Source organism: Anolis sagrei, chromosome 1 (assembly GCF_037176765.1).
Source record: "Anolis sagrei isolate rAnoSag1 chromosome 1, rAnoSag1.mat, whole genome shotgun sequence".
Classification (NCBI taxonomy): Eukaryota; Metazoa; Chordata; class Lepidosauria; order Squamata; family Dactyloidae; genus Anolis; species Anolis sagrei.
Window position 1 is genome coordinate 288,633,641 of NC_090021.1, and position 12,965 is coordinate 288,646,605.

The 12,965-nt window shown below is 39.7% G+C and overlaps 1 protein-coding gene across 2 annotated transcripts in view; it reads left to right on the forward strand.

Moving 5' to 3' along the window:
* LTK (leukocyte receptor tyrosine kinase) overlaps window positions 1–12,965 on the forward strand; it is a 139,960-nt gene that overhangs the window by 121,573 nt on the left and 5,422 nt on the right. For both annotated transcript variants that reach the window (XM_060760745.2, XM_060760753.2), the window contains exons 23-28: window positions 425–554; window positions 3,139–3,236; window positions 5,638–5,730; window positions 8,664–8,765; window positions 10,744–10,878; window positions 12,349–12,439. In XM_060760745.2, coding sequence (XP_060616728.2) covers window positions 425–554; window positions 3,139–3,236; window positions 5,638–5,730; window positions 8,664–8,765; window positions 10,744–10,878; window positions 12,349–12,439 — 649 coding nt within the window. The remainder of the gene's footprint in view (window positions 1–424; window positions 555–3,138; window positions 3,237–5,637; window positions 5,731–8,663; window positions 8,766–10,743; window positions 10,879–12,348; window positions 12,440–12,965) is intronic.

Here is a 12,965-nt window from a genome sequence, read left to right on the forward strand (position 1 = left end):
TGAGAGCCTAGCACGCTCAAAACACCCACTTAAATTAATGGCTCAGAAATAAATTGACATAGATCAGAAATAAATGGAAGGGATACAACAACAAAGGGGCTTTGGACCCATTTTCAGTAGCAACACTCAGGTCTAAAAGCTCTAGACTTGGCTCATATTGAAAGATGGTGTGGCTTAGGGCCCTTCCACACAGCCATATAATCCAGGATATCAAGGCAAAAAATTCCACAATATCTGCTTTGAAAAGGTTTATCTGAGTCCACACTACCATATATTTCAGTGAAAAGTAGATAATGTGGGATTTTATTCAGCTGTGTGGAAGGGGCTTTAATTAAGCAGATGAAGTCACAGATCTTGGCCAGTATCTAACAATAATTCTGATTTTCCTTCTTTACCATGCCACGGTGTGATGTACAATCTCCAGCAAGTTCAATCACCAGAATATTGTACAATGCATTGGAGTTAGCCTCCAAACCTTGCCTCGCTTCATTCTTTTGGAGCTTATGACTGGTGGGGATATGAAAAGCTTCCTTCGGCAGAACCGGCCTCGGGTGGTGAGTCAACCCTTGTTTCCATCTGCTTCCCTGTTCTGATGTCTACTAACATGTTGACAAGGGGTTTATTGTTATGCTGATTAATTTCACATGAAGGAGCCTGTATAATGTAGTTATTCATTCTTTTAATAAGCAAAGAGAGGATTATAATATGTGAAGGGAGGATTATAAGAAAAGAGAAAAAAATGTATATGCTTGATATTCAGAAGACTAGACTCAAGTTCTGTTGGACAACTAACTTATAGACTGGAATTCTGTTGGGGCATTACATTGGTTTAACGTTTGATTATTCAGGCAGATATACTCTTTACACAGTTGTATAAGGAGTTATGCCTTTACGGAAGTGATTCTCTATTCATCCATAGCAAAATAAGCAGCTTAAAGGCAGTTCAGCTTGGGGACACAGTGGTGCCTTCCTCCCCGTGGCACCAGGTGGATTCCTTCCTTTAGGTGCACATGATGCTCCTCTGGTGTTGCACAGGATCTCAGCCAGTGTATAAAGGCTCAGTGTAAACTATAAGCAATGCATTTAATTAAATTAAACAAAATGATAAGTAACCAGCAAACATAAGTAACCACCAAATAAATATACTACATACTTTTCCATTGATAGAAGACTTCCTTGAATCAAAATCACTACCTTTTGTCTTTAAAACCTGGAGAATGAGTCACAAAGTTGAGAGCATAGCACACCAGTGATAATTTCAGTGCTTAGAGTATGAATGTGAACAAGATAAGAGTGAGAGGAGGCAAGAACACAGTCCTACTTGATTAAGGCCTTTGGGGAGGGAAAAATTCCATCAAATGCAGGAAAGCAAATGGGGGATTGGCATGCTCCAGTGGATTTTTTTTGTTCATGATACATTGTGTCATTGATGGTGCAAATGACACATGCATTTATTCAATTCATCCTCAGTTCCCAAATTTCCAAATTATCTTAGTTGCTCTGGAGGAAAGTCAGGGATATGCTACCCTGTTGAACTTGATCCCTCAATGACTCTTGATACTGTTAATCATGGTATCTTATTCGACAAGCTCTGTATGATGAGGGTAGAAGACACTTTTTATAGTGAATCCATTCCTATCTAGGTCCAAAGAGTAGCATTGGAAAAAAAATCCTGTTCAGCTCCCTGGCTATAAAGCTGAGGGGTGCCACATGGCACCATCTTATCCACATGAGTCCTCCTGGGGAGATAGGGCAACCTATAAATACATTTATTATTATTATTATTATTATTATTATTATTATTATTATTCTCTTCACTATCTACAAGAAGCCACTGGGTGAGGTTGTAAAGTTCCCAGTTCATGATGGTGATTAAACCATCAACATTCCACTTTAGCATTTTCAAATATGGGAATTTAATAATAAATAAATAAATTTATTTATACCCCGCCACCATCTCTCCAAAGGGGACTTGGGGCAGCTAACATTAGGCCAAGCCCAAAATTACAACAAATAACAAACAAATACAGCAAAATAAAATACAGAGAAGCAAAATACCATCAAAATAAATACATAACATAATGAAATAAAACAAACAGTTCCAAAATGACATGAAATAAAAATGGGACACAGTGGGCAGGCCAAATGTACTGGGAAAAAAATGGATAGAAATTGATAAAACCCTGCATGAGATAAGTAGAATATGTTTCTAAGAGAGAGTGTGTTTCTGTGGGGGGGGGCTCAAAAAAGGCCAAAGAGTGGGGTAAACCTTCAATAGGGGGGAAGTGCATCATGAGGACAGAGCTGTAGTAGGAACAGACTATGAGTAGAATATATATTCATTTGCCAAAGGCACATTAGAAGAGCCAGGTTTTAAGGTATTTCTTAAAAGCTGCCAAGAATATTACATGGCAAACATTCGATGCCATTAGACATACAACATATATAGACAGACACAGAGGCCATTTCCAGCTTTCCAGCTACACAAGGGTATGTTCAGTTCTGGCCACAGGGGGAGCTGCTGCTTCACCGTCCACTTGTGACATCAAATCCTTGATGGAGTACTTCTTCATTCTTACGTACGCTGCTGGAAGGTTTTATGGTGTCGTAAATTAGTTAAATTAGCCTCCCCGCATAAGCTCAGGGGTCACATAACTATGGCTGTAAAGGTGCAGTGGAAGGAGGCATTTACATAATCTTTTTGTAAAACTGTATATTATTATTGAATGCAGAGCAGTGATGGATCCCCAACTCTAGATTATCAATCCATAACTCTGCATACTAATTACTCTGAAATCTTTTGAGAGTCCATTCCACTGATTCTAATGAAGGTTGTGTGTACTAAGTTTGGTCCATATCCATCTAGCCACGTAGGAGCCTTTAAGGTACATACATGCTCATATACTTACATGCTTTCACAGATAGCTAGCAGATTGATTTGAGGATGGGAAAAAATGGGATTTTGGCCTTGGAAGACAAATCTTTATGGCTACCTCCTGTAGATAATTGTTTCCTTTGCTCTTTTGCTGCCTACTTGTGTTTCTTTCCCATTTTACTTACTTTTTAAGTTCTGGTTTTCCCCCATTGTTCTAGGTTTATGATCTTTGTTTTCTTCTTTCTTATTGGCATCTCATGCAGAATCAGCCATCTACTTTGACAATGCAGGACTTGCTTGACATAGCAAGGGATATCGCTTGTGGTTGCAAGTATCTTGAGGAGAATCATTTCATTCATAGGTAAAAAAAAGACACCTCCATATAACATTTCCTTTGGGGGATTTTTCATCTGCAGAAAATCATAAATGAATGACCCCTAAATGGTTTATATTTCCAAAGACAGGTTTGAATTGTTCCATCTTTAAATAGAAACTTGTTTTGATTTTGATTTTGCTGCAAGTATGGTAATTGAAGGCTCATGTTCTTATAATAGACATTGCATAAATAAATTAATCCTTCTTGACCACATTCCAAGGCTGCTTGTTCTAGTTTTGATCTTTGAAATGTGAGGGGGGCATGCAACAGAATAAAGCAGTGATGTAAACATCTGATCTGGAAAGAGAGACTGCTTGAGAACTGTAGATTTCTATCTGAAGTTCTTCTACTTGTCCACAGGATGGTAGTGTTGCACCATAAGACATTTTCTTTTTCCATTACTTGTAGCCATAGATGAGGATGTAAAAACATGATAGGGCCTTTTTCTATTGGAACTCAATCCAAGTTCCAAATCATATTAATATAGTCTTTCCTTGGTGTATGCATTTTGTAGATTCCCCCACCCTCAGTTACGTGTTTCATTACTTGCCTTTTGGGGTGTACAATTGAAAAGAAAAATATGCATTACTGTTTCTTGCACAATTTCATCTATAGGCACACAGACCACAAACTGGAAAATACTAATTTAAAAATATTGATTTAGGGAAAAAAATCCTTATCACTATACAAATAGCAACATATTTAAAACAATACAAATAAAATAATTATTTGTATTGCTTTGTTTATTTATGATGTTTCTATCCCACCTTTCTCAAGCCTGAAGGCAACTCAAGATGGCTTACAAATTGGCAACCATTCAATGCCATAACAATCCACAATATACAATTAAAACATTTAAAACAACATTATAAAATCAATACAAAAACCATTAAAAACATATAATAACCAATGCCTTGCTGTTAATAAAAAAGTTTCTGGTTCTTGTGCCCCAATATTGAAGGAAAGGTGAGATATAAATCAATGCTGCTGCTGCTACTACTACTACTACTAATAATAATAATAATAATAATAGTTTTATTGTTTTAATTATTGTTTTATTGCTTATGGATGTATTTTTAATTTGATTTATGTTTAATTGTAGTTTATAAATGTAATTGTTTGTACTGGCATTGAATTTACTTGCATATAAACCGCTTTGAGTCCCCTTAGGGGTGAGAAAAGCAGTGTACAAATACTGTAAATAATAAATAAATAAATAAATAAATAAATAAATAAATAAAAAATAAATATTTTTGGTTTTGGTTAATCTTGTCTAAAGTAGACCTATCCAATCAGTTGTTAATCTGTGGACGACTAGTGCGAGACCCAGGGGCCAGCTTTTCCCAGCTTTTTCCCCATAGCCATACTTTCCTCATTTGTGATCTAGGTAAATAAAATTGATTTAGTGGTTCGACTCTAGTAGAGATTAGTGACAGAATATATGCCATGTTATCATTTCATACACTGTGACCACTAAAATGGAGATTCCCTTTTTCTTTTACCTCTTTATAAAACCTGTATGAATCTAGACACAATTCAGAGGGTTCGTTTTGACGTATAAAGTCTCATAAAGGCTTATATCCAGAATATCATATTTTTCCATACAAAAGTGTTAACGTTTGTATGTCTTATGGGGAAAGCTTTCTGTGTGTCCTATCACCACTACAGACATATTTGATGAGGACATAAAACAAAAGTTTTCTCAATGGCTGTGGAATTCTCTCCCAGGGGTGATCTGGGTGCTGCCGCTGCCTGTGGGCAAATAACTTTTTTAAGTTGGGATTTGGACATTAACTGGTTCTCTCTTTATATACCCACAATATCTTGGGAACTACCTCTTGCGTGACTCCATATAGCTCTGTATAGCTGCAGGCTGCCAGAGAATACAAGCATCACTCTGTCACCTTGCAGGGAAAAAAATATTCAGAGTCAGGGAGTGAATCTACATTGTATAATTCATGCAGTTTGACCCCACTTTAACTGCCATGGCTTAATGTTATGGAATCAAAGGAGTCTTTGTCTTCCTCTGCAACTCCCAGGATGCCATAGAAGTTAAAGTAATGTCAAACTGCATTAATTCTGCAGTATAAATGAATCTGGAGACTCTCTGGAGTGGTGTAGCTTTCAAAAATAAATTCATATTGTGCTCTAGATAATATTTAGCAGTTGGTGATGTTATGGCACAGAATCCATTAATGATATATGCTACTTGAATGATAAAATTTAAACTAATTAGCATTCAGAACGGTCTGTCCTTTCAGAACTAATAGATGACAGCTTTCATGCTTGGAGAATTTCTATAAGTTGAAGGTACTCACTTGAGAGTCAAAATTACTAGCTTTCATCTTATATCCATGGGGTTTTGTTTTGTTTTTGTTTTTTTAAGGGACATAGCTGCAAGAAATTGTCTTCTGACTTGCACGGCGCCTGGACGAGTAGCTAAAATTGGTGACTTTGGAATGGCTCGAGATATCTATAGGTAAGCTATCATAGCAATGTCTAGTAGAATGGAAAACTGAATGAAAAGCTCTCATTTCTTTGTATGGAATTTAGCGCATGGCTTAGAAGCACTGAATAAGAACCCAAGTGAAGACTTTTGCTGGCTTTTTTCCTCCTCTATCCTTCAATATATGCTTTTCGACTCCTTTGATACATTTTAACTACCTTTGCCAATTCTAAACTTGGATTTGACTACATATTGTTACCACTTATTATTTATTACTTGCATTTATTGACCGCCCCTCTCAGCCCGGAGGCGACTCGGGGCGGTGAACAACAACAACAAGAAGACAATGTACAGTAAATAAAGACAATACAAACCAGACGGATACAACATAACATACACTTATACTAAAAATCCGCTTCGTCAAGTCCTGGGGTCATAGCCGAAATTCGTAGTCCTAGTTCATTCCATTGTCAATTTAACTACACTCAATTGAAGGCCTGTTCAAAGAGCCATGTTTTTAGGCCCCTACGAAAGGCCATCAAGGAGGGCGCCTGTCTAACTTCAGCAGGGAGAGTGTTCCACAGCCGGGGGGCCACCACCGAGAAGGCCCGCTCCCTCGTCCCCGCCAGACGTGCCTGTGAGGCAGGCGGGACCGAGAGAAGGGCCTCCCCGGATGATCTCAAGGCCCTCGTGGGCTCGTAGGCCGAGATGCGGTCTGCAAGGTATTTTGGGCCGGAACCGTTTAGGGCTTTGTAGGATAACACCAGCACCTTAAATTGGGCCCGGTAGCAAATCGGCAGCCAGTGGAGCTGGGACAGCAGAGGCGTTGTATGCACTCTGCGTCCAGCCCCCGTTAACAACATGGCTGCCGCGCGCTGAACTAGCTGAAGCTTCCGGGCCGTCTTCAAGGGCAGCCCCACGTAGAGAGCGTTGCAGTAGTCGAGGCGGGATGTGACCAAATAGTATTGATACTCAATACTATGAAGGTGCTAAATAATTTTATTTCAGAACATAAAATATGTGAACAGAAACAAACAGGCACTTAAAGTTACATAGTTATTCACCCTTTTTGTTGTGACACACCTAAATGAGCTCTGGTGTGCAACCCCTTACCTTCAAAAGTCACAGATGCAGTTGAATGGAGTCCAATTTCAGTCCAATATGATCCCAGATTAAAGACAACTGTTTCTGGAAGGCTTCACAATTTTGTTAGAGAACCTATCTAAATGAGCACTATCATAAAACAACTCTGGAATAAAATTCCACAGAAGCACCCCTCAGTTTTGGGATATATATATATATATGCTTAATTTCTGGCACATCATTAAATCCATTATTACAAAATGCAAACTGTGGTTCTCCATAGAAAAGATCACCCACCAAAACTCAGTGATTGATTAAAGAAGGAAGTACTCGCAGAGGCAAACAAGGGGTTCTGTAGTAGTTTGAGATGGGTGTTCATGGGACAACTATCATCTGGATTCGCCACAAAGCTTAGTGTTATGGAAGAATGGTGAAAAGAAAGCAATTGCTGAAACAAGCTGCTACCAAGCCCTATTTGAAGTTTGCAAAAAGGCACATATGTGAGTGGCAATAGGCTTTCTGGTCAGATGAGAATGGAAGTATAGCAGTATAGTGTCTAGATCTAGAGTATAGTGTCTAGACCAATCGGAGTATAGTTTCTAGATCCAGGGAAGTCATGCTACCCCTCTATTCTGCCTTGGTTAGACCACACCTGGAATACTGTGTCCAGTTCTGGGCACCACAATTGAAGGGAGAGGTTGACAAGCTGGAATGTGTCCAGAGGAGGGAGATGAAAATAATCAAGGGTCTGGAGAACAGTGCTCCGGGGGTGCTCCAGGGCTGCTTTGGATGTGATTTTCCTGCTTCTTGGCAGGGGATTGGGCTGGATGGCCCACCAGGTCTCTTCCAACTCTATAATTCTATGATCATATGATTCTATGAAGTTTCCAGCTATGATGCTAAGCATTATATGTAATGCAAAGCCAGCATCAGTAATCACTCTGAAGATATTTGTCCCCCAGTGAAGCATGTTGTGGGATGCTTTTCCTTTACAGGGACTAGAAGAGTGTTCAGGATCCAATGGATGGAGCCACATTCAGGGCAGTTCTAGAGTGAAACTTGTTTCAGTCAGCAAAGGACATGGGACTAGGTGGAGTTTCACCTTCAAGCAGGACAATGTCCTTGAACACTTAGCCAAGTGATATGCTAGTCAACCTGAAGTGGCTTAAAATCAGACCCTGGGTGTCTTAAAATGTTCCTGGACAAATCCCAAATCTCAGCCCATTTGAGTGTCCTTGGAAAGATGTGGAAGCCTTCTATTCCCCAAGGGTCTTCATTTAACCCAGTGGTTCCCAACCTTTGGTCCTCCATGTGTTTTGGAAATCAACTTCCACAATTCCTAACAGCTGGCAAAATGACAAAGGATTTCTGGAAGTTGAAGTCCAAAACACATGGAGGACCAAAGGTTGGGAACCATTGATTTAACCTGACAGAACTGGAGTGTTTTTGTCGAGATGAATGGGCAAAGGATGCAGGGGTCAGATGCACAAAGCTCATAGGAAATTTGCCCAAGAAGATTAACAGATAAATCAGCTCCCAAAGCCTTTTCTACCAACTAATAACTCAGGGAGGGGAGGTAGTTGTGCACCCAAAAAATAGCACTTTGTTTAAGATTTGTGATCCAGGAAATTTATTTTATTATTTCTCGGTGTTGAGTATAAAATAGTAACAATCCCAACTGAATCAATTTCAGTTCAAGGTTATAACACAACAAAAAGTGAAAAAGACAAAAGGTGTGGTCTGAAGGAAGTTTCTGTTTTTCTCCTTCTGTTTCTGTTAATTACATTTCTGGTAAACATTCTGGAAGTTGTCCTTTCCTTTCTTTCTTAATGCCTGCCTACTATTTTCTGGCCTTAACTCTCCTTTCCCTCTGGCCTTGCTAGGGCAAGCTACTATCGCAAAGGAGGGCGAGCCATGCTTCCCGTCAAGTGGATGCCCCCAGAGGCATTCCTGGAAGGCATCTTCACTTCCAAGACTGACACTTGGTAAGTGCCTTTCACCACACAGGCATGTTTAAAATTGCTTGGGAGTGTTCGCACCGAGTTGAGTAAGACGTACTCCCATATATGTGTATAAAGTAAGATGGAAAACTATGGCCGGTGTATACGTGAGTTCTGTGTCCCAGCATTCTTTGGGTGCATGCACAGGCTGCCAGATAGCTCATCCACTCTCCTCTACCACAGTCTACAGGTATTTTTGATAGCAAGCAGCAGAATATGAGGGCAATGTAATAGGTCATATTAAAATCTATAACTTTGGCTCCAAAACTTGTCCTTGACTTAAACACGAGGGTGGCTTTTAACACAAATATATACAGCAACCCTAGTTACAGTGCTTGGATCCCCAGGATAAAAATCTATATAAATAAAAATGTAATGTTCGTTAGTGGAATTAACATAACACAAAAACCACAGGGCAAATTGACACCAAATTTGGACACAATAAACCTATCAGGCCAAAAAGTGACCACCACCACTAAAAACACACAAAAAAACCCAGCAGACCAGACTTTAAAATCCCCCCAAAATAAACCATATATACATATACGCTTACATTCATATACATATGCACATGCATACATACATACAGATACACACATATATTTACACAAGCACACACATATATACACATACACACACATATACACATACATACACATATATATACACACATATATGCATAAACACAAGCACACACATATTCACATATAAACACAGAAATACACAAATATATACACACATACACACACACACACACATATATATACACACACCAAAACACATACACACAAATATATACATACACAAAATACATATACACAGACTGGGCCACAGCGATGCGTGGCAGGGGACAGCTAGTAATATATATGCCTGCTGGCAAGAATCATTGTAGCAGTTACCTTTGGGAGGGGGAGTTCTTGCCCTTGATTCTTTTCATGTTTGAAGACAGCCACAGCTCAATGGTAGGATATATGCTTTGTATGTAAAATTTCCCAAGTTTAATCTTTGATATCCCCAGCTAGATATCTTTTCTGGAGACAGTCAGTCAATGCAGACAAGTCCTGTAGCAATCTTTTCGAACCTGGTGACTTTCTAACTGCAACTCCCTCCATTGTAGACTGTGGGTCATGGTGGTTGGGGCTGATGGGAATTGTAATTTTAAATATATATATATCTGAAAGGCAGCAGGTTGAGATAAATTGGCCTGTGGTTTGACTTGAAATCGAGCAGCTTCCAATGTATTTTGAAGCAAATCCACTGAATTTCAAAACAATGCCAAATTTGCTTGGAAGTGCAAGGTTGTTGCTGAGGAAACTGTGTCTAACCAGCATCTTTTTCAAGACCCTGGCCTGAAAGTTCAGATGACTCCTTCAATAGCACTCTGAAGACCAATGCATAAATTAGATCCCACCAATAATGTCACTTGTCTTCATTGGATCATTGCTCCAGTCACTTCATCGATCTGAGTATTGAGAAATTTGGGCATTGCCTTTCTTTTTTAAAATGGTGCTTTCACCCTCGTCTGTGTGTTTCTGGATTCCACTAACAAAGTAGGGGGGGGGGGGAGAGAAGAAGCTATAAAGAGCGTTCGGGACAGTAAAGATCAGACAAGAACCAACATGGAGTAAAGGTTTGAGCCCTGGATGGTGACTTTTGAGCCCAGGGTTGAATCCCTATTTGAATATAAAATCCACTGGGTGACCTTGAACAAGTCACACTTTCTCAACCTCAGTGAAAGGTAATGACAAACCTTTCCTGCCAAGAAAAACCTATTATGGAGTTGCCTTAAGGTCACTAAGTTTGAAAATGACTTGAAGGACAACAACAAGAACAACAAGATCAAACCAACATATTAATGTTGACCACAAAATCAAAGGAGTGAGCAATATACTTGCATGTGCTACATAAAACTATTGTGGTGTCAACCAAAACCCATGAGCTGCATTCACTGTTTCTCTGCTAGGTCCTTTGGAGTGTTGCTGTGGGAGATCTTCTCCTTGGGCTACATGCCTTATCCTTGCAAAACCAACCAGGAAGTACTAGAATTTGTCACCAGTGGTGGACGAATGGATCCCCCAAAGAACTGCCCAGGGCCTGTGTAAGTACAGTTTCATTCTTCTTCTGTGTTGACAGTGGGAGGTCCTGAAGTATTTATAGACGCAACAGCTCCCATCAATGAGAAAAACATTGTGGTGACTTCAGATAGTACATGACTGTGTACACTGAGATTTTTTTTAAAAATCTGGTGATTGACAAATGTTGGAATTCACCACCTACACATGTTGCAGAAACTGTATTGTGTCAGTTTCCATAGAAAAAAACAGCCCCCTCTTTCTCTTAATAGCATTCTTGATTTAAATGACACTTGGGAGTGGAATGAAGGCTGTCTTAGTAGGTTTCAAGTTCTAGGTTTTTTTCAGCTCCTATTTTAAAAAAAATTAAAATTGTCCACTTTTCATTTAACTGGCAATTTGCTGACTATAAGTGGACTTCCACCATTTTTACCTCCAGACTAAGAGGCAGAATCTTATTGGAGATTTATGTATATAGCAATAGTAACTCAATACTCCTAGTCTGCATGTATTGAGAAGCAGCCACCGTGATTGACAAGAGTCTGTTCCGCAGTTGATCAGGAAGCAACTAATGGTCTCACTACATCCATGAGTGATCTCTGGTGTGACAGGCAGAAGGAGGACCTGTTTCCATTTTCCCTTATGACAGGGATATCTTGGATAAGGGAGCATTAGACCATCAATTGGTTCCCATTTGACAGGAGAACAGATCCCTGTCAACTACAACATTTCCTCCCTGGCAAGTGGAGATTGGAGGACTTTCATAGTCCTTACATTAGACCCTAATTTAGGGGCAACATAGAGATTATAAATATGAAACCATCATGAGTGAATAAACCTCTTTTGCACACTCTTAGCTGCCCAATAGGATTCCAGCCATCATCATCATTTCTACCCACCTCTCCCTCTAGATCAATATTCAGTGCATTGCAAAATCCAACTTTGAGGCTACTAGTATTAACATTTTTAGATTCTCCATCTCTAAGGAGTGTCACAGCTGGCACCTGGCCCAAAATTGATAGGACTGTCATTTGGAGTGACAGATTTGAGTGACAGGTCCAAAAGCACATAAAAGTTGCAAACATTTTTGGTAGGGACTTTAATCCTATCTGGTACTGGCTGGCAAACTTCCAAATCCAGGTTAGGACCTTGTCATTAAGCACATCTGTGTTATATAGTTTTTCGTGCTGTGATTCCACTTAACTGCTATGGCTGCAGTTATGGCCATATAGCTTGGTGAGAAACTAGAACATTCTGGCTGAGAAATTTAAGTACCTCTCCTTAGACTGGAAATTCCAGGTCAACATAGGACAATTCAAGTAGAATCACAGTGCAAGAACTGGGTAGTGTGAAATGGTCCCTAGACATATCTTGGTTAAAGCTCAAAAACCAGAGCTCAGAACTCAACTGCTCAAAAGAAGGAAAATGTAATTAAGAGATTTTCAAATCCTCAACTTTTGATACTGATAGATTTTTTAATTTATTTTTCCTACAAGTTATCGGATTATGACACAGTGTTGGCAGCACAGCCCTGAATACCGGCCCAATTTCTCTACCATTCTGGAAAGAATAAAGTACTGCACACAGGTAAGATACATTCTTATCAAAATACAGGAGTGCTTCACGCAGTGGTGGGCATCCAAAAACTCCATCTGCATCATGAATGATCTGCTAAACCATAGGAGCAAGCTATTTACCCCTTTTTCTTCGAGGCATTTGTGCTCAAGGAACTTCTACAGAAAAGTCAGGAAGCTTTCTCTCAGCACTCAATGACACAAGTAACAGTAAAAGGTAGAGGTTTCTCCTTGACATTAAGTCTAGTCATGTCTGACTCTGGGGGTTGGTGCTCATCTCCATTTCTAAGCCGAAGATCCAGGGTTGTCCATAGACACCTCCAAAGTCATGTGGCTGGCATGACTGCATGGAGCACCATTACCTTCCTGCCAAATCAGTATCTATTGATCTACTAACATTTGCATGGTTTCAAATTGCTAGATTGGCAGAAGCTGAGGCTAATAATGTGAGCTCACCCTGCTCCCTGGATTTGAACCACTGACCTTTCAGTCAGCAAGTTCAGAAGCTCAGCGGTTTAACCCTCTGTGCCACCAGGGCT